The sequence below is a fragment of the Delphinus delphis genome, chromosome 2 (assembly GCF_949987515.2).
Source record: "Delphinus delphis chromosome 2, mDelDel1.2, whole genome shotgun sequence".
NCBI lineage: Eukaryota > Metazoa > Chordata > Mammalia > Artiodactyla > Delphinidae > Delphinus > Delphinus delphis.
This window is the reverse complement of record NC_082684.1, coordinates 106,481,331-106,506,705: the sequence shown is the minus strand read 5'-3', so window position 1 is coordinate 106,506,705 and position 25,375 is coordinate 106,481,331. Positions and strand designations below refer to the sequence as shown.

At 45.7% G+C, this 25,375-nt stretch overlaps 1 protein-coding gene and 1 pseudogene across 2 annotated transcripts in view; one reads left to right on the top strand and one right to left on the bottom strand.

Moving 5' to 3' along the window:
• The first annotated feature begins 1,039 nt into the window (after nucleotides 1-1,039).
• Nucleotides 1,040-1,386, top strand: LOC132419735 (large ribosomal subunit protein P1 pseudogene; annotated as a pseudogene).
• Nucleotides 1,387-2,966: 1,580 nt separating this feature from the next.
• AP3S2 (adaptor related protein complex 3 subunit sigma 2) overlaps nucleotides 2,967-25,375 on the bottom strand; it is a 61,943-nt gene continuing 39,534 nt past the window's right edge. For both annotated transcript variants that reach the window (XM_060005436.1, XM_060005438.1), the window contains 2 exons: nucleotides 9,257-9,364; nucleotides 2,967-7,644 (listed from right to left, as the gene is read on the bottom strand). In XM_060005436.1, coding sequence (XP_059861419.1) covers nucleotides 7,516-7,644; nucleotides 9,257-9,364 — 237 coding nt within the window. In that variant the 3' untranslated portion in view covers nucleotides 2,967-7,515. The remainder of the gene's footprint in view (nucleotides 7,645-9,256; nucleotides 9,365-25,375) is intronic.

The window sequence follows — 25,375 nt, the reverse complement described above, 5'->3', positions numbered from 1 at the left end:
TCTTGTAACATCATCGTGCACAATAAACAGCTGGTGGGTTGGTTGGCACTTCATAGGGCCCAGGTAGGCCCCAGTTGGTGGAGAAGAGGCAGGTAGAGGCTGGGAAACTCGGCAAAAAACGAGAGGGAATATCAGCAGAAAACACCCCAGAGTGCACAGTCCAGCATCTGAATGGGAGCCACCTCCTCATGGACCAGCTGTACCTCCCAGACACACAAAAGAAGTTCCAGAAAAGCTGGCTTAGCAATTAGCAGTTCAAATCCTAGCTTGCCTCAGTTAGATAAGCACTTTCCTAGCGAGAAAGGATTACCTTCCAGGCTGTGCGTATTGCCATCTTTGGCATGCAGCGACCTCAGGCCTGCCAGCCAGAGTAAGATTCGTGTGGCCTGCGGCCAGCTGGGGAGCCACTGGGAGGCTTGGAGAGGGGTCAAGGGAACGGCGCCCAGTGCCAAGGACTCAGAACTGGGAGGCTGGAGGAAAGCTTCAGTGCCAGGCTGCCCAGGGCAAAGACGGTGATCTTCTGCGGTGGGCGCACCCTGGGCTTGTGTCTCTTGGCCTCCAGTTGCAGCTTGGAAGGGTCTAGGGGTGGGGTACGAGGAGGCTCCTTGCCCCTCCCACCTCAGGGCCCCAGCGGGAAGGGGCACACTGACTCACCAAGCCACAGTTGCCATCAACAGGGCCCCATCCAGGCCAGCAGAGGAGCGAACTGCAGCAGCTGCAGGTGTGGCAACCTCCTGGGTTCTCCTCTCTGTTACCACAGGAGAGGTAGGGCCTAGTGGCAGAAGCATCATGGACCACCAGTAACACCCCCAAGCGCCCATCTGGTACCTCCACTTGTCGGTGCCTGAGACAAGCCTGTTGGTAAGTATTTTGAGTATCACCTGAGCCTGGGGAGTCAGTGGATCCCAGTCTTTGAAAAATTCACCTGGCTCCGTCTCCTCAGCTGCCGCTAAGGTGCTCAGTCCCTCTGAGGAAGCTTGGGTCGCACTGGGGTGAGGCCCTCACTTCATCCGGCGACTAGCACCACGCCCGCCTCGCATTCGCTTGTACCATGGCCTCCATCTCGGAGCTCACCTGCATCTACTCGGCCCTCATCCTGCACAACTATGAGGTGATGGTCACGGAGGATCAATGCCCTCATTAAACAGCTGCTGTAAATGCTGACCTTTTCTGGCCAGGATTGTTTGCAAAGGCTCTGGCCAATGTCGACATCGGGTGCCTCATCTGCAAGGAAGGGGCTGGTGGGCCTGCCTGTCAGCTGGGGCGGCACCAGCAGGAGGTCCTGCCACCTCCACCACTGCTGCCCCAGCTGAGAAGACAGTGGCAGCGAAGAAAGAAGAGTCTGAGGAGTCTGATGATGACATGGGCTTTGGGCTTTTTGACTGAACCTCTTTTGTAACATGTTCAATAGCTGAACTCTTAAAATAATAAATGAATATTTACCTGTACCTCCTCCTTTCTGTCATTTCAGCTGTGCCTTTATCCCATGGGTTTGTAAAGGGCATTCATCATCACCAATACAGAAAATAACCCCCAACCTGCCCTCTTGCAAGTGTGGTCCAATCCTAGGTGGGAGGGGAGGGCACCCCTATACCCAAGCACTCTCAGGCCAGGCTGATATCAGAGTTGAAAAAAAATGTAAGGTTTGCTCTTGAGAAAGCCTAAAGATCCCATTTCTCACAGGAAGCGTGGAGTCCCTATAGGAACCCAACCCTCGGCCAGGCCTGCTTGGCCAGAGGCCCTCACCCCCGTCCTGGCCAAATGCTGACTCCTCCCACTGTGTCTTTGGGACCTCTCCGTTTCCCCCTGACTCTGGGGGAAGGGAATTCCAGGCTCTGTCCCCCACCCTTCTGGTCCTACCAATCCCAAGCTCGCTCTTCTATGTCTTCAACCTCCTCACTGTAAGGGAAGCTTCACTTTCCAGAGATTCCACCACTTCCCCTACAGCTTTATCCACTGGCGGCCTATAGATATGGGCCACTGGTGGGGCCAGGCCAGTATCCACTGTCCCCATCATCCCTCTGCAGCCCCACCTTTGAGGTCTTCTGCCAGGACTTGAGCACTGCAGACGTCCATCTCTCCTTCCCAGCACCACCAAACCTCTCCCAGCTAATTGCATCTACTTCAGCTCCCATTTCCTCTGCAAAAATCCCAATGATGACAGCAGCCAGTGTTTATGGAGTCCTTTGTGGTCTTCATCAATTCTCAGTTAACCCTCAAACAGCCCCCTAAGGCAGGAGTTATTGGTACCCCTTTATGGATGTGGTCACTGACCTTCCAAAGGCTCTGTACGTCACAGAGCTAGCTTGTGACGCACACTCTTATACAACCACCTTGTGGGTGAGACCCACCCACCACTAGGCTAGAGCCACCCCTTCCAAGTTCCCTCATTTCGCTGCCTCACTTAGAGGGCTTGGGGTGGAGGGTCAATGGCAAGACCAAGAAAGGTCATCTCTTCTAAGTCCCACCCCTTGGCGTCTCAGCAGGGGCCCTTCCCACTGAAAGTCCTCCATCGACTTAAAGTTGCTCCTCTGTCTAGACTCTCATCTCCCTTTCTCTGCCCACAGGCTGAGTCCTCTTGGCCACATCGCTCGCCCACATGGCTTCAACCACCATCTCTCTGGGCTGGACGTTCATTTCCTCTCTGCCCACTCCCAGGTTCCCAGCTGGCTGATGGACATCTGCCCCAGATACTCTCAGGCAACTCCAGTGTCACATGTCCACATCCAAACTCTGGTCTTTCTCCCTCGCTGGTCCTCTGGTCATGTGGGCTCCACTGTCACCAGCTTTGCCTTTCTCCTCTCCCTCATCCTCCACAGGCCATCACCTGGTCCCTCTATATAGGCTGTTCCCAATGCCATTATCCAGGTTCTTTTCCCAAATGCTGACTGAGCACGGGGCCCTGGAGAGCATAAGCTACAAGTTGCTGTTAGAATGAGTTACCATTTGTCTCAAGTATTCACTCATTCAATAGTTATTTATTGAGAAGTACATACCAGGCACTGGTCATAGCAGCTGGGACACAGCACTGAACAGGAGAGACAAATCCCTGCCTTTGAGGGGCGTACGTCCTAGTGGGGGAGATAAAAACTACAACTCAAACACACAGGACATCAGAGTGCCATGGAAAATGGAGAGGCAGAGCAAGGATGGGGTGGTCTGGGAGGCCTCTCCCTCTACAGAGGATGGCAGGATTGTAGTGGGCTGAGGTCAACCAAGGTCAAATGGAACAGAACTCTTTGAGGAAAGTACACTCAGTTTCAGTAATGAAAATCCAGGGGCTTTGTTTCTTAATCTTTTAAATTGGAAACACTCGTTGCTTCCAGGGATGGGGGTGGGTGCTCCGTGGTTTGGGGGAACAGGGTGAGAGTCTGGCTGAACAGCCTTTTGTCACCTTAAATTTTGAACCACGTGAATTTCCTTTTCAAAACATTAATTCATTGAAATAGGAAAGAACTTGGACAGTCTTCTGGAAAAGATTAATCATTTCCATGGAGCTACTGCCTTATAGGAGGCCTGTTTGTCTCTCTGCCAACTGCTGCCAGACATCGCAGATGTAGCATCCTCCAGTGCTCCCTAGTGGGCAACATCTTAACCATGAGATCAGCCATTTGTCCACCTGCAGGCACTGGCCACGTGTACACACAGGTATGTGGACACCAGGCTCACGATGACCACAAGGAGATGGGTAGGGCAGGAGACTCGGGAAGCTGAAGACTAGGATATTTGCTAGGAGCCGACACCCCCACCCCACCCCAGGTGACTCCCCTACCTCACTGGCTCTTGTCATGGCCATCACACTCTCTCTTGACCTTTATCGTCAGGCACTGATCACAGCTGTATCCTATTTGGAAACCCATGGCCCACACTAAGGATTTAATCCCCTACTAAAGACTGGTCCACGAGACAGGACTTGGCCGGCAGCCTGGTTTCAGCCATACTTCCCTGGTTTCTTTCCTGGTGAAGCTGGGGCCCGAGAGGTCTTCCCTAGGTTGGCTCCATGGAGGTGGAGGTGGTGGGGAGGAAAGGCTGGCTCTGTAAGTGGCAGAGGCCTGAATAACAGGGACTTGAGAATACTCAAGATAGCTGACTTAATCCTTAATGTGACAAGCACAGGGCCATGATCTGTGCAGAAAGGTGGGTACACATGGACTGAATGTTTGTGTCCTCTCCCAAATTCATATGTTGACATCCAATCCCCAATGTGATGGTATTTGGAGATGGGGCCTTTGAGAGGTAATTAGGTTTGGCTGAGGTCACAGGGGTGGAGACTCCATGGTGGGATTGGCACCCTTATAAGGGGATGAAGAGCCCAGAGCTTTCTCTTCATTATTTCTGGACAGAGCAAGAATATGGCCCTCTGTGAAACAGGAAGTAGGCCCACACTAGGCACCAAATCTGCTGGCACCTTCATCTTGACCAGCCTGCAGAACTGTGAGAAATGTTTGTTATTTAAGCCACCCAGTCTATGGTATTTTTGTTCTAGCAGCTTGAAGACAGGCTGTTTGGAGCACAGACAGCAGAGCATGATGGGGTCAGCTGGGGTTGGGAAATGGGTTACTGTCCTTTAAATATTCCATAAAACACAAAGTCACTGACTCTAGCCTCCACAAATTCAGGCTGCCAGTCAGATGCAACCTGAGCACTCAGAGATGCACAGCAGAGACAGCTGCAGGAGGCAGGGCCTCACTGCTCGCAACCTTCAGTGCCCAGAACTGAGCCTAGCATCTACCAGGCACTGAGAAATTGCAGAATGGAGGAATATTAGATTTTTGTCAGTGGCAGTGAACCCTGAAAACCCAGTATTCTGTACCACTTCAGGAAATCCTCATTGTAAACCATCCAGGGCCAAGGGCTCCCAAATTCAAACCTGGTCCCTATTTTCATAACCAACATCTCTCAGCAGCAGTATTTGTATCCTTCTCCAAAAAAAGGCCAATGAGGATTTCCTCTTATTTTTCAAAAACGTTTATGGCTTTGCTGATAACAAGCAAGAAAGGTACCTGGATTTGCAGGCAACCTCAAGTAGTTAATGAACAATTACTGTGGCTCATCCAAAGGGATCAAGTGTTCCAAACAAAAGACCAGGCTCAAGTTTTATGTCATTTTTAGAAGCAGTATGAGGGATGATGTTGCGATGCCCACTGCTGGAGTCTCTAGGACCGGTCAGTGGCTTTTGGGAATCACTGGTTTCTGGCAGGCAAAACATTCAAAGACTATTCCAGGAAATCCAGAACATGTGGCAGCAATGCGATAAGCCATGAAACAAACTCAAGAAAAACAACTTGATATGTATACGTATAACTGATTCACTTTGCTGCACACCTGAAACTAACACAACATTGTAAATCAACTCTACTCCAATAAAAAGTTTAAAAAAAGAAAAAAGAAAACTGACTTGGTTCTAGCTCTGTGACCCTGGACACAACACTAAACACTTTGGGCTTCTGCTTCCTAACCAGTTCAATGGAGGCATGTGGAGGACCCCCCCAGCTCACACTCTTTGATGCTCTCACTGGCTACCAAGCCAGTTTTTAATCACAGTTTCTGAGAAGCTACCTATACTTTTTGAGGTTTCCTTATCCATAAGAAAGAAAATAATATTGGGAGAAGCCATCTTGAGCAGTGAAAAAAAATGAACTGTGGATTTAGGCAAACAGACAGTCTCAATTCTTAGCCCTTGTGACCTAAAGCAGGTTACTTGACCTCTCTGAGTCTTACTTTCTTGACTTGCAAAATGGAGATGATAGTGTCTGTTGTAAGGATTGTGGAAGGATCTCGCTCATGCCACCTTACAGGAGGTGCAAAATAAATATCATTTTCCTTCTTTGTTCCCTATATCACTTTCAGCAAATGTGAGAGGGATGTGAATATACTGAAATGTCTGTTAAAAATAAAAATTAAACTCTTTAAAAGAATATCAGAGGTTTTAACATCAGACAGATATATAAACCTACATTTCCCTCTTCCAACATAAGAGGGCCTACATTCTGATCAACACTGCCCATCTCTGAGGTTATCAGAGATGTTCCAAAAGACTGAGGTTAAGAGGCTACAGGGAGCAAAAGGCACCAAGCACAGGAAGCATTATTCAAAGTGGGAAAAGATGTGGTCCTGACCATGGTCCTGCCGGGCACCATCTCAGATGGGCTCTGCGACAGCATCAGGAGGCCTGAGGAAACAGTTTGGGCCACTGGCCGGCAGGCACGAAAAGTCCCCACGCCGGGAGACTTTACCATGATGGTGCGGCGAGCTCCCTAATCTCAAGGCAGCTCAACATCATACCCGAGACCTGGCCCCAAGGCAGCGCAGGAGTAAGAGGCACTACTTCAAGGAGCAGCTTCAGCTCTTAAGTTAACCACAGGAAGAAAGGCTCTTACCGAATGTAAACATTTACAGGTTTCCACAGCTAGCTCTAGGGGACTGTCATCTGAGGGGAACAGGGCGTGCCCAGAGTGAGCACAGGCAGGGACCCCTCGCACACTGGGGAGAAGATGCTGCACTGCCACCGGTTTCAGCCAGCAGGATGCCCGTGTCCCCAGCCTTCCCCTGTGCCAGGTCCAGAACACATGACCCCAGCTCAGGCTCTCATGCTCCAGAAGCTGGTGTAGACAGCAGCAGGTTTCCTGTACAAAGAAGACTCATCATTCATAACACAGCAACTGACCCGTCTGCTACTCGGAAGGAGAATGTATTTTAAACCTGGAAGAGTCATAATTCTTAGATGTTCCACATGTTGTCAGCTTTGCTTTCTACAGACACAGGGCCCCTCCCCTTTGAGGGGGACCCCTCTGGCTGTGGGGGGGTGCCCTCCCTATTGGCAGAAATGTGGGGGGCACGCAAACAACAGGCTTATGATTTGGATCGTGTCCTGCACATAAACACCTGGGAGAGCAGGGCCAGGACTGTGGCAGTGGGGAGTGTATGCTGCAGGAGGTGGTGATGAGATAGCGTGGCTATACAAAAGGATTCTGGGTGTGCCAACTCTAGTAGAGTCAGTAGGCAACTCTGGATCTCATAACATCCTGCCCTTGTTTGCCACTCACCACATCCCCACATCTAGAGGGTCAGCCTTTTTCTAGCTATGGCACCTCACCAGGAAAGTCAATGCTACAGGACCTCAGGGAGCCTCGTGGTGCTAAAGTTGAAGACTCACGTCAGAGAACATCCTCGTGGTGGGGTTCTGGGAGCAGGGGGGCCTCTCACTACAGTCTGCAATCCCTGGGGGTGGCTGCACGTGGCAGGTAAAGGGGGCGAGTGGCTTGGGCACCTGACCCCTACTGAGGAAGCCAGGGCCCCTCACATCTGCAGTGGCTGTGTGTACAAGAGACAGGCAAGGCCGCACATGTGAGAAGCAAGCACACAGGCTGCCAGTGGACATAGGACTCCTTCCCACTTCGGGACAGCAGGGGCCACGGCCCGAGGCAGGACTCCTCTAGGGCGCAGAGCGGGCTTTGCTGCAGAACTGGCTCAGCTTTGCTGGTTCCAAGGACTCAGTTCAGCCATCTTCCACTCTCAGACAAACTGGGACAGGTTTGGGACTTTGATGTTGAGATCACCAATGTTGATATTCCGAGGCATCTCCGGCAGGTTGATGTTTTTCACAGCGGACACGGCCCGGGCGGGCGCTGCTGAAAGGCCACCCTGGGGAGACGAGAAGGTGGGTATGAGAGAAACCCTCAGTGTCATCTGCTTAAGGCTTAAATAAAAACAAGTGAAAGAGGGCTAGAAAATGTCCAAACCGAGCACATGCAATGCACATTTTGATTTTTCCCTCCTTATGCCTCAAAGGTGGCCAACACAACAATCTTTAGGTTAGTAGGTTCTGTAGTACAGGGACCCAATCTGCACTCCTAAAGGTGGGTTGTGTCTTATGCAGTTTTATAGCCCCAGTGCCAACAGTGCCTGGCACACAGTAGGTGTTCAGTAGATGCCTGTTGAAATAACCAAGGAAGTTTAACCAAGTCATGTTCAGCAACAGGTTTATGAAACAAAATTAAACAAAACCCTTTCCTCAAGAGACTGAAGACTCTTACAGAGGAGTGCAGTCACAGGGAAATTCTTAAAGGGAAAAGGAATGTCGCAGCTTAGGACAACCGCTTGCCAACTAATACCATGGAATGGACAAGAGCTGGCTTTCGAAATGTCATGTGGCCACAAGACGGGAAGAAGGACACGTAGGAGGTGGAATGCACCCACAGACACAGAAGGTCTGGGAGCAACAGAGAGGAAAGGTGCCTGCGGTCAGCCCTCACTCTCCAGGCTCGGCCCCGGTGTGCGGAGAGGGGGAGAAGTCGACGAGGATGTTCTCAAAACCATTTCGTCCTTCTTGACTACTTTTCAAGATCCTGACTCCAATTCCACCCTCACCCAGCAAGTCTCCATTGCTTCTAGTTTCCAAACCCCTTGCCTCTGACTCACTTACTATTCCTGGAAGCTTCCCAGCCTACATTTCTAAGAGAACTATAGTTGCCACAATAGCTGTGGTCTGGAAAAGCTTCTTCAGCAGGACTGCCAGTCCTCACAGGAAGCATTCCTGGTTTCGCAAGATCAAGTTCCGTTACACAAAGCAATGAAGCTCTTTAAGACACTCAGATAATTGAAGAGGTAATTTGTTCTGCTTGTTCTGCCACGTGTGAAGGTGTATGCCTGTAACCTCTACTCCCTGGTAAGGCTGATGAAGGTGACGGAGAGACCTCAGGGGAAAAGGATGGAAATTTACTGTGAGCATTTGTATCAAACTCAGCACTATGTGGGGGTGGACCTGGGGTATGCTATTTTCAAACTCAGCCCAAACTCTACTGTAGCTTTTTATAAGGCTAACTGGAAATAAGGAAATTGGCAACTCTGAGGTCTGAAACCACGAGAAGTGCCTGCTGGGAGACCACTCATAGGCACACAAACTTAAGAAACCACACTGGAATCAGAGAAGGGGATTCTGGGTCCCTCCAGGGAACACGTGGCTTTGAAGGAGGAATTAGAAACCACAAACATTGGCCATAACCTCCCAAGCCAGAAGCTGTTTGCCTTCCCGTGCCACCTGGCTTTTACATTCACACTTTTAGCCTTTTTCTTACCTTTTTAATCTTCATGGCTGGCCTTCAAACCAATGAGTTTCGACAGACTCAAGGAAGAAAGAGGATGAGTAGAAAACCCTGCTAAGGATCCACAGCAACCCAAACCCACACATTAGCCATTCCTCCTTCTGCCCACGTCTTCTCTAACCAGCCAGGGCAAAATTACAGCTGCATCTCACCTCGGATTTCTCCAGCCTGTTCTGAGCTTCAATCTGAGCCACAATTTCATTCATGTTTGTTTCCAACACCATCCCACCCATCACCACCTCCTGAAGAATGTAGTGCACCTGAAGGGGAAACAAAAATAAGAAGGGTTAGAGCCCTTTGTGGGAGTGACAGTGTGGACCCAAAGGAAACCTTGTGGGCTTTCTTGTAGCAGCAGGGTGGTCATACTTGACACTGGCACCTGATTCACAACAAATGTCTCAGAGACCACAGGGGATTCCCCCCCACATCCCGGCATATCAAGACACAAATCTCTTTCAAAAGCAGTGCAGAAGGGCCTGGCTACACCCAAGGTGGTGGCTGAGAGCACAGGCTTCATTTGAAGTTAGACTGTGTTTAAATTTCAGCTCTGCTCTTTGTTATTAGCTGGGTGACCTTGGGCAAATCATCCTTTCAGTGCTTCAGCTTCCTTCCAGGATTGTGGTGAGGGCTGAAGGAGACAACCTGTGTGAAGCACCTACCCGGTGCCTGGCACACATTGGGTTCTAAAAAAATAATGATGCCTTTCATTACTAGTGTTATCATCATAAACACCGACTGGCATTAAGTCAGTCCAGCTATGACAGAACAATTCCTGTCCACGCACATTTCCATGTGAAATATGTTATCCCCCAGGCTTCATAAGATCCTCCAGTCTGTACTCTGCTGGAGGCAAAACAGGCCCGTTTCTTGGCACCCGTCCTCATCCCATATCTTCCAGCTTTAGATAAGAAACCATGTTCAGGGTGAATACTTTTTTGGTCATGAGGCTCACACGTGGGCCTTCCATCTAGCTAGTACTTCTCCCAACAAAGCTGAGTCTCAGACTGCTGTGACAGCCGACTATTGCGCTGACTAAACCACTCTATCCCACAGTGGCAGGAAAGCTGCCATGGGAAGCCCCAGGTGGGTCAAGGTGCCCACTGGGGTATGTAAGGGGTGGTACTTCATATTTCAAATCAAGTCCTATCGACATGGCCTTCAAAGCACTTTCAATTAAGTTGGAAAGAGAGCAAGTACCACTTTGTATTGTTAACCAATTGCCAGATTAGTGGGATAGTCCTACAGGAGGTCAGAGAAGGAAGAGAGCAGTGGCTAGAGAGACCAGAGCCAGTTTCACCGAGACAGTGAGAGAACTGAAGCTGGGTCCGCCATCAGAGAAGCAGGGAGGAGGATTTCAGGTGAAAGGCACTGGAGGAAGCAATTCAGCTGGTGTATGGTCTGAGGAGCACCTGGGTCTGGCTAGAAGGTCAGGTTTATGCAAAAGAGAGGCTGAGGATGATGCTGAGAAGGTAGTCTGGGTCTAAGGCAAGGTCTCTCAACTTGGGCACTATTGCCATCTGGGGCTGGAGGGTTTTCTATTGTGGGGAGCTGTCCCGTGCATCGCAGCATGTTTAGCAGTATCCCTGGCTCTGCGCACTAGATTCCAGTAGCACTCCTTCACCTGTGACAACAAAAACGTCTCCACACATGATCAAATATCTCTGGGGGAAAAAACTGTCTTCAGCTGAGACCCTATTGGCGTAAAGTCCAGACTAAACTATGGAGGATTTGAGGGCCAATATACTCCACAGGCTATGGACAGTCAAGAAAAAAGACATCTCTGCAAGTTTGTGCACGTGTATTTTTGACACATGAAGTTTTCTGACACATCAGTTCTCCATATTTTGCCCATAGTAAGTGAGGGGAATACACTAACAGATGTAACTAGGGTATTTCTTCTGACCTCGAGGAGGGAGTGTAATAAAGCATACATTCAAATACAAATAAAATATGTTTGCTTACATTAATTAAGCCTTATTAACCACTTTTATGTCTACATATACACTCACATGAGGTGTTTTAAAATTTTACACAATATGAACTATTTCATTATCTATATGCAATGGCAATTTAATAGTGAAACTCTCATATACAGATAATTTACAAAATGTTAAACAAGACTGGTCTTAAAATTATGCCCTGGGGGACTACACTGTTTATACTTCCCCATCAAGAAATAGGCTTCCAAAAATAGTATTGTGTTTCCTTAAAAAATTAAAAATAGAATTACCATATTACTTCTGGGTTTATACCCAAAAGAATTGAAAAGAAGGATTCAAAGAGATATTTTTATACCTATCTTCATAGCAGCATTATTCACAATAGCCAAAAGTAGGAAGCAACCCAAGTGTCCATCAATGGATGAACAGATAAACAAAATGTGGAATATACATGCGATGGAATATTATTCAGAAAATTCTGAAACATGCTACAACATGGATGAACCTTGAGGATATTATGCTAAGTGAAATAAGCCAGACATAAAAGGACAAATATAGTATAATTCCATTTATATAAGGTACCTAGTAGTCAAAATCATAGAGGCAGAAAGTAGAACGGTGGTTGCCAGGGACTGAGGGGAGGAGGGAACGGAGAGTGTTGTTTAATGGGTATAGAGTTTCAGTTTTGCAAGATGAAGAGCTCTGGAGATGGGCTGCACAAAAATGTGAACACATTTAACACTACTGAACAGTACATTTAAAAATGAAGACAGTAAACTTTATGTTATGTAAATGTTACCACAATTTTAAAAAATAGGTCTCTATACCAGTACTCCTAGTATTTATTCCCTTTGTTTAATGAACCCCTTTTTCATGGGGGAAATAGTACTTGTTGAGCATCTACTATGTGCTGAGCACTTTATACGTAACTTATTTTAATTTTATAACATCCATCTGAGGTAAAACGATACATGGAAAAGTCAATAAACTATCCCAATGTCACATATTTAGTAGCAGAACTGATCACTGAATCTAGGTCTGTCTGACTCCAGAGCTCATGTTCTACCCTTTCCACCATACTCCCTCCTCAAAATCCCAAACTAAGTCTTCCACCCTCTTCATCTGAACAGGGTGTGTCAAAGGTCTAGTAGAAAGTCTTCCATGCTTTATCCCCAAGGCCTGGAACAATGCCCAGTGTGGAGTAGGCATGTTGAATGAATAAAAGGTTGTTTTTTTTTTTTTTTTGCTGTACGCGGGCCTCTCACTGTTGTGGCCTCTCCCGTTGCAGAGCACAGGCTCTGGATGCGCAGGCTCAGCAGCCATGGCTCACGGGCCTAGCCATTCCGTGGCATGTGGGATCTTCCTGGACTGGGGCACAAACCCGCATCCCCTGCATCAGCAGGCGGACTCTCAACCACTGCGCCACCAGGGAAGCCCAATAAAAGGCTTTTCATAAGTCTGAAAAGCATCTTCAGTGAAGCATCTTCCGTGGGCTTCAGGTGCTTAAAAGATGGATGACAGTGTGGTGGTGGAGGCTTTATGGAGAAGGTGTAGTAAAAGGCCTAACAGAGGATATCATGGGGACCAGCAGTTGGTTAATAGATAATGTCAGTTAAGACTTTTGATTTCAACACTGCATCATGAAGTCATAATTTTTAAATGCTATTCAAAATGTGTTTCAAGTGCAAAAAAGGAGAAATAAATAAAAATGCAAACTCCATTTTCAACAAAATTAGAAGATAACCACAGGGCTTCCCTGGTGGCACAGTGGTTAAGAATCCGCCTGCCAATGCAGGGGACACGGGTTCGAGCTCTGGTCCGGGAAGATCCCACATGCTGAGGAGCAACTAAGCCCATGTGCCACAACTACTTAGCCTGCGCTCTAGAGCCCGCATGCCGCAACTGCTGAAGCTCATGCGCCTAGAACCTGTGCTCTGCAACAAGAGAAGCCACGACAATGAGAAGTCCGCACACTACAACGAAGAGTAGCCCCCGCTCGCCGCAACTAGAGAAAGCTTGCGCACAGCAACAAAGACCCAACACAGCCAAAAATTAAAAAATAAATAAATACATTAAAAAAAAAAGGAGATAACCACAATCCCAGGCACCAATAGGTGTAAAAGCTGTCAAAAGCAGGGAGCTCAAGCAAGGGCTCTTTTCCTTTTGAGAAGAAGAAAGGATGCTACTGAGAGAGGACACGGGAGCTGGAGAGCTCAGGAAGATCTGCAAAAATATACTTTTTGTAGGTAAAGAACACACCCTCTGGGACCAAACAGATTCCTTGTTTTTGGAAGACAGGAACTTCCTTGGACCTGGAGTTGGGGCTAAATGAGAAACCACCCAAACAAGCTCTATTTGCCTCACAAAGCCAGTCTCTGTGGCAGCGGAGAAGATAGCCTTTGCATGGTGGAAAAATTGCACACACCCACCTCTCTTGGCTAGGTAGAAATAAAGGGTAAAGGAACTCACCCGGAACCTGAAATCATGAGAACAACTGCAGCCAGCCTGGAACACAGACTTGGGACCTCCCCTAAACAAGCATCCTGCAAATAGCTGGTTCCTGAAAAACTCACCTATTTAAAGATGAGTTATAAAAATGAAATCTGCACAGGATCTATATAAAGATGAAACAAGAAAAAAATTAGGAAACCCAAAGGGAAGACTAAGACTACACACCAGAAAAATGCTGTGATACAGCAGATAAAATGTAATAAAATACTTTACAAAACTGAAAAAAAAAAAAACTATGAAGCAAGAGCTCAAAGCAGAAGTGCAAGAGTTTATGGGAGAGGCAGGGAGACAAGAAGAAGAGAAGACATAAGTGGAAGGGAAAAAACATACAGAAAAGAAGATGAAACTGGAAGGAAGAAAAGGCAGGAGAGACTGCTGAAAATATAGGGAGGAACAAAAAGGGGAGAAATTTTTAAAAAGCAACTAAAATGAAATGAAAAAAGAATTAAAAGGAATAAGGAGAAAATGAGTTACAGAAGACAGCAAAGGAGATATAACATATGCATAAAAGAAAACTGTAACATAGAAACAACAAATATGTAAAGACTCAGTTCATAAAGATGATGTAAAAATATAATTCAAGATGTTCTCGAAAGGGCACATTGTATCACAGGGAAAAACTGACCCAGAACAGTCAGTGCCAAGACAGACTTTGAAGGTAAGATTTCTCAATTTCTGCAACCAGGCAAAAAGATCAAATCACTTAAAAGAGGGACAAAATCTTGAAAATTTCAACGGTAAAATTCAATGCTAGCAGAAAAAGGAGCAATACTTACAAAACTTCCCAAGGAGACAAAGGGTAACCCAAGAATTTCACACCTAGGTGACTGTCAATCAAGAGTAACAGAATAGGAAATATTGTTCCCATGAGTCTTTTTTGAGGAATCTACAGAAGAAAACACTTCTGCTAACCAAGAGGTGACTGGAAAAATCGTGGCAGAAAGACTGGCGGTTAGCACTGAATCCCCTTAATGGTAGGACTAAGACAAATGGGATTAGAGTGACAACAGAATGCCCATGCTATATGTTTTGACAATGTAGAAAGCTACAGCTAGCCAAAAATTAGGAAGACGGGGGAAAAAAAGAGGGAGGCAGAATAATAACACTGTTTTCCTTACCCTCAATGGATAGCATTTAAAACCGACAACTCATGTAATAAAGATAAGTTATTTTGACTTTTATTGTGACTTCTTCCCCAATGTCCAAGCCCATAATCATCTGCTACAAACACTACCTTGAGAGCCATCAAATTTTTGATGTAGAGCCCAAAAGATCTTTTCTGCTAGCGAGAGATCTATGCCTTTTTTCTTGTATAAAATTCACTCATAATGTATCATCCACAATTTCCAGTTTCTCTAAAGGAGAGGGAGAACTCAGACTCCTGTGAAACAGGAAGCACAGAATTTTTCTAGATTTTAAGAGTCCTCCACCTCTAGTCTCCTACAGTTATCCTGTCCAAACCTAATTCAACTTCATTTCCTTTTTTAAGTAACTTGCCTTTCCAATGCAAGTTACTTTGCCTTTCCAAAGCAAGTTAAGTTTTCATAGAACAAGTCTCTTTCCTCACTCATGGTTTAGTTGTATATTATTAATTAAGTTACTTATTTACAATACCAATATAACTAGCATCAACAGGTCTGAAACAATCACAACTGACCTTTGGTAAGCACAGTGACTCGTGCAGTGTAAATGAGCAAAGGATGAGCAACTAGGGATTAGTTCACCAGCTGCCCATGTTAACCTGACAAGTCAGTGAAGACTTCCTTCCACTGACTAGGAAGTGGACCATGTAAGATGGGTGATATTTCTTTGAGTGGAGATAGAGGGGCCTTGAGAAAGCTGGAGGTTACCAAGCATGAGTGTGGGGAGAAGGCAGCCAAGAATCAATACCAAACTCATGTACTTAAAAAACTAGAAAAAAGGGCTTCCCTGGTGGCGCAGTGGTTGAGAGTCTGCCTGCCGATGCAGAGGACACGGGCTCGTGCCCCGGTCCAGGAGGATCCCACATGCTGCGGAGCGGCTGGGCCCGTGAGCCATGGCCGCTGAGCCTGCGCGTCCGGAGCCTGTGCTCCGCAACGGGAGAGACCACAACAGTGACAGGCCCACGTACTGAAAAAAAAATAAATAAATAAAAACAACCTAGAAAAAAGAGATCACAAAGAATGGTTCTGTTAAATGACAGGAGCTGACTGATGGACTGATCTTAAGGATGCTAGCAGAAATGTAGGTAAGTACCTCAGAGAACACTGAGGGTTAAAGGATCAAACCAACAAACCAACTGATATGGGGGAAAAAGAAATCTGAAACCTGAGTCATGTAGGTAGCAATAAAAACCACAAGAATAGAAGATAGCAAAGAGGTAAAGGTCCTCAAGAGCCCTAAACCCAGCTTAACGCAGTGTGCACTGAACAAATATCAATTATCAAGTAATAGTAATTCATAGCTCTCTAGCAAAATTCATTCAGAAGTGTTTAAACAAAAGTGCTACTGATTTCTTAGTTCCTGGCAAATCCCCTGGTAATTTGACCCAAGAGTAATCACAACAGGGAAGAGTTTAATCTGAATAAAAAGATTAAGATAACCCTAATAAACAAATAGGTTATCTTGATGTGAGGGGAAGGCAACAGAGGAAATACTTTGGGTGATGAATCTGAAATGTTAACAGGTAAAATGCTGGTTGGAAACTGTGTTTTACAAGATCAAGATACATAAATTTATGGCCACACTTTAATGAGTGAAAGTTGGTATTTATAATTCTGTCTCTTAAAACCCCTTAAAGGGACTTCCCTGGTGGTCCAGTGGGTAAAACTCTGCACTCCCAATGCAGGGGGCCTGGATTCGATCCCTGATCGGGGAATTAGATCCCACATGCATGCCACAACTAAGAAGTCCGCATGCCACAAGAAAGATCCCACATGCCGCAACTAAGACCTGGCGCAGCCAAAATTTAAAAAGTAAATTAATTAAAGAGAAAAACAACAACCCTCAAAACAGTCAAAAAGTAGGAATGATTACCAGTCAAGATGTCTATTCCTCTGAAGGCAATCTAACCTGCTATCGAGACTCTATTCTCTCCTCCCCACACATCTGGACATCTGTCTCCTTCATTTTTCTTTTCCAGGAAGCTGTCACATCATCCTCCCTCTGTTGAAGGTACTTGCTTCTATAACTGGATCCACTGGGCATCCAATGTGGCCCCTGTATTCTTTTCTGTCAGTATAAGCTAACTGTTTGAGACCTTCCCCATCTCATTCCCTAGAGGCAATATGAAATGTCCTGATCAGGATAGAGACCTATAAGTTTGTACCCTGGGCTCCCTCAGGAAGTGTTCCTGTGACCCAGTTTACTAACAGATGAAATAAGAATAAATCTGGTGCATGTTGAGCATTCAATAGAGCTTAGGTACAGCTTTGGGACTCCTGGAAGGTGTGACTCTCCTGTTCTGAAGAGCTTGAATCAGAGGTTCTGTGCCAACAAAGGCTTGGTAAGCAGTTCCACTGTGAAAATGCACAGAAAGGTGAAAATAACACTGGGAAGCATCGAAGGAGAGAGTTAAATGACTGTTTAACCTGCTGGGACTTCCTGATGGAAAGAAAGCACTTCTCTAATTGAACAAGGGCTTGTAATGCTGATGACTCTGCTGAGAATTGCTAATACTAACCCTCACTACCTTCTACCATTCTTCATGCTGATCCTGTTAAGCAGTTCTGTAAAATTCAGAGACTGCAAAACCATTCTTCCAAGATTTGAGGTGATGAATACTTAAGACTTGGGCCGAGTAAATTCAAGAAAGACTAAGGACCTCTCTAGGCTAAGATAATCACCCTCTTCTCGGTGATACTGCTGTGCCTAGTATGCATCTCTCCTGAGGCACTCAATTCAGTGCACTGTCATATTTTTCACTTGTCTGTTCTTCTCCTCCACCATGATTTTCCTTGAAGGCAAAATCTATGTCATATTCTTCTCTGGGTCTCCAGTGCCAAGCACTGTGCTTCGTAACAGCGGTACTTCATAAATCTGGCTGCATGGATGAAAGAGGCTCATCTGGTTCACAAGTTCTGATTTTGAGGAGACACAGGCCTTTTGAGTTGGCCTGGCTTCCCATTCTGGCACTGAGAAGAACACTCTAACTGCCTGGTACACAAGAGTTAACCTCCACAGATAAAAGTGGGTTAAAATGAGCTTGCTCGTTTCGTGTCAGGATTGATACAGTCTAAAAGGGAAAATAAAAGTGTCACTTCAAGGACAGAGGTGCTCCTTAGGGACACAGCTCTGGAACTACAGGGGGTGGAGACAAGTCAGTTTCAACAAACCTGTCCAAGAATAGAGGATTCCAGGATCTTCAAAAGTTCATCCTTGGTTATGTTTCTCACTGAAGATAAAAAAGTTCTGAATCCAATCCCAGGTCAACAGAAGCCATCACTGTCTATGGCTGTTAGCATAACTGATGCCATCTTGGGCACATACAGTTCCTCCTGTCCTTCTGCTGATCCTACCCGGGACTGTACTGTGCAGTAATCACTTCTCTGTTGTCAGGGGATTGGTATGTAATAGATATTGTTTAATAATCATTCTGACCAGGTGGCCTCTATGCTCTGTTAGTTCCCAAACAACGATGAAGACCTTTGCTGACATATACCTGGTTACCCATGAGACCAGTAACCCATTCATAAATCTTGACTTAGGAATGCATGTCCCATTTCCAAGCACATACCCCCCTACACTAGGTTAACTATGAAACTGTCCCAAGGGCCCCTCGGCAGTGTGGAGTGTAGCTGCAAATGCTTCCAGGTCACTGTCTGATCCCACCCTGTGAGTGAATTACCCTATAATAAACTGATCCATCGATTATATAGAGCTGCCTGTCTTGTCTTTCAGTCTCAAGATAGCTTCTCAGTTCACTGGGCACTTTTCGTTCCCTCTGTCCTCCAGCAATCACTAAAAGCAAACTGACCTGGAGCCTGAAGATAACAAACATCACTCTTTTTCCTCCAGTAAAAATACAGTCTCCAGACATTGCTGGCTATGTTCCAAAAGTTTATTTTTAAATATTAAAGTTACAGTGTATTTTTCTATATTTATAATAAATAAGGTTCTCATGCAAGCAGGACACAAAAGCTGACTCAAATCCATGTTACCTAGAATGTGATACCATAAAGCACCCCTGCATCTACAACTAAGTACCATGAATAATACTGTTTCTATAGTAAAATGCAGTTCTATATTGGGATGGCAGGAACCCATCTAGTGGAACTCCACGGGCAGAAAGGATAGTGACATGTCAACACTCACCACACTCCAAGCTCAATCATATCCACAGAAATCTCTAAACTAGATCAATCCCTCTCCAGGTATTCTGCATTGGAGGATGAAAGCCTGCTGTATCACACGAGACAAGGGCTCACATCCCCACTTCGTATCCATACTCTCATATCTTTTTTTATTTTTATTATTTTTATTTTTTATTTTTATTTGGCTGCGTTGGGTCTTCATTGCTGTGCACGGGCTTTTTTTTTTTTTTCTAGTTGTGGCGAGTGGGGGCTACTCTTGGTTGCAGTGTGCGGGCTTCTCATTGTGGTGGCTTCTCTTGTTGCAGAGCAGACTCTAGGCACGCGGGCTTCAGCAGTTGTGGCGCACGGGCTCAGTAGTTGCGGCTGGTGGCTCTAGAGTGCAGGCTCAGTAGTTGTGGCACATGGGCTTCATTGCTCCGTAGCATGTGGGATCTTCCCGGACCAGGGCTTGAACCCGTGTCCCCTGCATTGGCAGGCAGATTCTTAACCACTGCACCACCAGGGAAGTCCCTCATATCTTTCTTAAAACAACTATTACGGGGCTTCCCTTGTGGCGCAGTGGTTGAGAGTCCGCCTGCCGATGCAAGGGACACAGGTTCGTGCCCCGGTCCGGGAAGATCCCACATGCCGCGGAGCTGCTGGGCCCGTGAGCCATGGCCGCTGAGCCTGCGCTCTGCAGCGGGAGAGGCCACAGCAGTTGAGAGGCCCACATACCGCAAAAAAAAAAAAAAAAAAAAACAACTATTACCACAGAGACGACAATAAAATGCTCATCAAATACAAAAGAGCATGGTCACAGTGCTTGTACTGGAACAGGAGGATGTCAATATTGCAACATTCAAGTTTTAAAAAAGAACTGTTAATCACTAATAAAATATCTAGTCTACTATATAAAATCTAAGTGCTAATAACTTTTTCTACCCCAAGTCAAAAAGCTTGGTTGGTTTCATCAGTTCCGAGGAAAGGCCTCCAGAGAGTAAGGAGGGAAGAGATTCTTGGTGGGATGGGGTATGCATCATCTCTTTGTCTATGCTAGAGGGTGTGGTGGCTATTAATAGGCCAAAGGATAGGAGGATGCTCCAAGTGGACTCAGTACTGATAGGGGAAGAGAAAATCATCTGAGAGTCATTTTTTCCAAAGTAAGTCTCTAGTTCCCATATTACCCATTTTAGAAAGAAATGAAAAGGGGAAGAGGGCATAAAAATGCCTTCCAGAAACCTGGTATGCTCTGCTAAAGTAAAGAGAGCAGGCAAAGAAAGCAATCTGCTTTGTAAAGTTCTGTTTTTCTCTTTTCCTTGCTATTAGTGTCTCCTGAACCACTTTCATGACCTTCCTTGGTTTTTAGACTAGACGTTTTCCACAGTTTTCTCCAGATGTCTTGTCATGAAATTCCATAAGACCCAATCCCTAGCCCTTGATTTTCTGTCTTTCTCTTTCACTCACATGATCACACAATGAAAAAATGAGAAAATAGTGGAATCTCATCTTATATAAGGTTTAAGTTCTAAAGTCACCAAGTAAGATGGAAACTATGCATAGCCAAAATCCCTTAAATCACCAATGCAGTCCAACCTGGCTAGTCTTTCCTCTTGATTACTTTTTCTTGTCCTCAGTTAAGTACTAGGTAAAGTGGCTGGCTTGTTGTTTAGGGACCACACAGATTGAAAATCTGTATTGTATCTTTAAGAATTAAAATCACTCTAAACACAGTAAGATGCTCATGGGAGGCACATGACAGGCACATGAGAGGAGAGGCAAAGAAGAGCGGATTCAAATCTTCCCTCTCACACTCATTCCAGGCACAGACTAAGGGCGTAGAATTGTGGACAGAATCATTCTGTATTTAGAATTTAATTCTCTTTCTTCTTGCCAAATGGTTAGAGATGAATCTGTATATACTAAGTATGTATATGTGAGCCCACTGTACCCCCACAAACAAGATAATGTATTACGTTCAAGTATTCACTCATTTTCACTAAAAGAATGTGATCTGTAACAATGTCTATTTTTATTTTATTTTTATTTTTTTTAATATTTCCTTGGCCGCGCAGCACGGCATGTGGATTTTAGCTCCCTGACCAGGGACAGAACCCGTGACCCCTGCACTGGAAGTGCTGAATCATAACCACTGGACTACCAGCAAAGTCCCATCAATATCTGTCTTTAAATATGCTTAACATCACAGAATGTTAAAGCCGGAAGGAAGAAATGAAGATAAGATTTGGACCCTGGCCTCAAAGGGCTTAGTCAAGGAGGGAAGATAAAACATGCATGGAATTAACTATAATAAAAGGAAGACTGTGACCCAAGTACAAAATGCTGTGGAATTTTAGACAAGGCTGGGCCTTAAACTAACCAGTAAATGGAAGAGAAGCTATCCAGGCAAGGGAAATGGCAAATCACTCAGTAACTCATTAACTATTCTTCAGGGAACTCCCTGGTGGTGCAGTGGTTAAGAATCTGCTTGACAATGCAGGGGACATGGGTTTTATCCCTGGTCCAGGCAGATCCCACATGCCGTGGAGCAACCAAGGCCATGCGCCACAACTACTGAGCCTGAGCCCTAGAGCCCACACACCTCAACTACTGAGCCTGCACACCACAACTACTGAAGCCCGTGTGCCCTAGAGCTTGCACGCTGCAACTACTGAGCCCACATGCTGCAACTACTGAAGCCCACGTGCCTAGGGCCCATGCTCTGCAACAAGAGAAGCCTCTGCAATGAGAAGCCCACGCACCGCAATGAAGAGTAGCCCCCACTTGCTACAACTAGAGAAAGCCCGTGCACAGCAACGAAGACCCAATGTAGCCAAAAAATAAATAAAATTAAAAAAGAAAAAAGAAAAAAATCATGGTAAAGTCTCCAAACAAAACAAAACAAAAAACTATTCTTTATGCTCTCCAAATAATTCTTCTTCTTTAAAAAGGATTACTCACTTGCTGGTTTTATGTTTTGTGCTCTTTTAAAAAATAAATTTATTTATTTATTTATTTTTGGCTGCATTGGGTCTTTGTTGCTGCGTGTGGGCTTTCTCTAGCTGCGGCGAGCGGGGGCTACTCTTCGTTGTGGTGTGCGGGCTTCTCATTGTGGTGGCTTCTCTTGTTGTGGAGCATGGGCTCTAGGCGCACAGGATTCAGTAGTTGTGGCACACGGGCTCAGCAGTTGTGGCTCACGGGCTCTAGAGCACAGGCTCAGTAGTTGTGGTGCATGGACATGCTCCGTGGCATGTGGGATCCTCCAAGACCAGGGCTCAAACCCGTGTCCCCTGCATTGGCAGGCAGATTCTTAACCACTGCGCCACCAGGGAAGTCCTGTTTTGTGCTCTTGAGTATGTATTGTTGACTGTAGCCAAGTATACTCATTGCATTTTACTCCTTCCTTAAAAAAAAAAATTCCTATAATGAGTCAGAGTTCTCTGTGAAGTAATTTTTTAAAAATGTTCTAGCAGGACTTTCTTTTTTGTCTACTGTTTCATCCTCCCTCATTTCCTGCCTGTTTGCAATATTGGTCCCAAATACTAAGCACAACACTTTGTAAAGAAAATGGTCCAGGCTCTGTTCTCTTGAATTTTATCCTCTCTCTGGCTGGTTATCTGTTAACAAAACATGAGCTTAATACATTCTTACCACATTGAGGATGCTAAAGCAGGAGAGGACACTAAGGGAGTATAGCTGTGTGGAGAGTGCAGGCTCTGAAACCAGAGTCCAGGGTCTGAATTCTGTCTCTGCCACTTACTAGTTGTGAGACTTTGGAGAAACTGAGGCATCCTAGCTCTAAAGCTCAGTTTCTCCATCTGTAAAATGGGGAGAACAAGAGTTCTTACCTGACATACCTATTTAAAGATAAAATAAAATGATGCAGGAAATAGGGCTTCCCTGGTGGCGCAGTGGTTGAGAGTCCGCCTGCCGATGCAGGGGACACGGGTTCGTGCCCCGGTCCGGGAAGATCCCACATGCCGCGGAGCGGCTGAGCCCGTGAGCCATGGCCGCTGAGCCTGCGCGTCCGGAGCCTGTGCTCCGCAACGGGAGAGGCCACAACAGTGAGAGGCCCGCGTACCGCAAAAAAGAAAAAAAAAAAAAAGAAGAAGAAGAATCACTGCTATGGGGGGATACAGAGCCACTGAAAAATTCAAACGAGGGAGTTAGTCAAAAACACACTTTTCATATGTCATTAGGCAGGTGTGTAAAGGGTGAAGTTAAGGGGGTAATATTGAAGGCAGAGAGAACTGTAGGAAAAAAGTAAAAATAAAGACAAAAATCATCATTTATTGAGCTAAGCAGTTACTCATTAACTCCAATCCTCAAAATAACCGTGAATGCATGCCGCGGAGCGGCTGGGCCCGTGAGCCAAGGCCGCTGAGCCTGCGCGTCCAGAGCCTGTGCTCCGCAGTGGGAGGGGCCACAGCGGTGAGAGGCCCGCATACTGCAAAAAAATAAAAAAAAATTAAAAAAAAAAAAAAAAACCGTGAATGGTAGATGCCAAGACTCTTTGATTATAAATCACACCATTATTTTATGTATCACTAAAAAGGAAAATGTTGAAATGCTAATTAAACTGTGAAATGCCATTGACTGTAAGACAAATCTGGATTTGATATGTAAAGTTATAAATATTACCAAAAAAGGGAGTCTAAGAATCAATTAAATATGGTATCATCCCTGTTTTACAACTGAAGAAACTGAGGCACAAGGAGGTCTTTAGGAGGGATGCCTAAGTCACAAAGTTAGAATCTAGTAGAGCCAGAACCCATGAAGCCACTTCAGGCAGAATCCCACTGAAGGAACACAGGGCTCCTCCTGAGTCCACCCAGATGTTATCTCCCAAGGGAGCAAAGGCAAAGCTAAGTGATAGACTGATGTATGCCCTGAAACTAGTGGGTGTACACAGCTCATAACCTTGAAAGTTGAGGTCTAATTAGAATCTAGTTTTTAAAAATAGGCCTCTAGGGCTTCCCTGGTGGCGCAGTGGTTGAGAGTCCGCCTGCCTGCCGATGCAGGGGACACGGGTTCGTGCTCCGGTCCAGGAAGATCCCACATGCCGCGGAGTGGCTGGGCCCGTGAGCCATGGCCGCTGAGCCTGCGCTCCACAACGGGAGAGGCCACAACTGTGAGTGGCCCGCATACGGCAAAAAAAAAAAAAAAAAAAAAAAAGGCCTCTAGCTGTGTTAATCAGACATTATATCTGAAAAGTGCTTTGAAAATTAAAAAAATTTAAAAACCACACAAAATTTGGACAACCAATCAACTGCAACAATTAACCTACCAACTATATTTGAGTGCCCTGTACTGTTCAGATAACTAACAAACTATTACATATTGACACTATTCCAAGAGTTTAAAACCTATTGGAAACAATTAGGAATAAAAACTTTAAAGCAAGAGTAAGAAGACAAATAACTTGGAGACCTACAATACTGGAGTTCAGAGAAGACTTCATCAAATGTAAAACTTGAACTGGGTGCTGAAATCTTGAAAGCTTGTTAGGGAGAAGATGAGGGTATTTCAGGGTGGAGACAAGGCATAGGCAAAGGCAAAGAAGTGGGAATTGACAAGGTATGTATGAAAAACAGAGGAAGACTGTCTGATTGGCCTGAGGGGTCTCCGTTCCAAAGCAGAGACAGCCTGAGGGACAAGAGGATCCACAATCCAGAGATCCTTTGAGGTCAGAAGGAAGAATGTAGACTGAAGGGAAAATGGGAGAAATGTTTTCTATGGAAGATTAGACTGAGTGAAAAAGGTTGGGAGAAATACTGGATATAGCTGCTGTAGTTACCTAGAGCTGATATATTAGTTACCCAGGAAGGAAAAGGAAAGGAAAGGGGAAAGGAAAAGAGAAGGAAAGGCAGAGGTGGGACTGAAGCGGACCCTGAAAGAAGAACCAATACCATTTTGCGACCACTTGGAAATAGAAAGCAAAGTACACATCCGAGATTTCATGCCTTGAAGAAAGATGATATCGCTGACAGAATAAGGAAAGTTAAGAAGAGAAGACCACAGCTGAGTGGGTAAGTGGGTGAGGGGTAGGCAAGAGAGGAGGTGAGGAAAGTAGGAGAAAATGAGCGGTTTGGTGTACACTAAGTTGGAAGTGATGGCAGGTCATCCAGATGGAAAGGTGCTGTACACTCCCATAAACACAAGCCTTTAGCCTGGGTCAGAATGAGATGTAGATCTGTCGCCCATCTGTATCAAAGCAGACGAGTGCCCAAGGATGAATGTAAAAAGAGAAAGCCAGCAGGGTGCCAGGGACAGACCTGTGTGGAATGTGCCCATTTCTCTCATTCTGTAGGTAGGAAAAGAAGCAGCAGTCTTAAAGCCCAAGGGGGTCAGGCCCAGTCAGCAAGGAACCTTCCATTCCTTCCCTGAGGTTTCTAAACAACATTAACATGATTCTTCTAGGGTAAATTCAGATATATTGATTCTGAAAATCTAAAGGGATGCACTTTATAGTGACTGGGCAAAAAAACAGGAAGTGCTCAACTCCAGGCTTTGACAGGATGACTTCCCTTCAGTGCTATCAGGAGTTCAACTG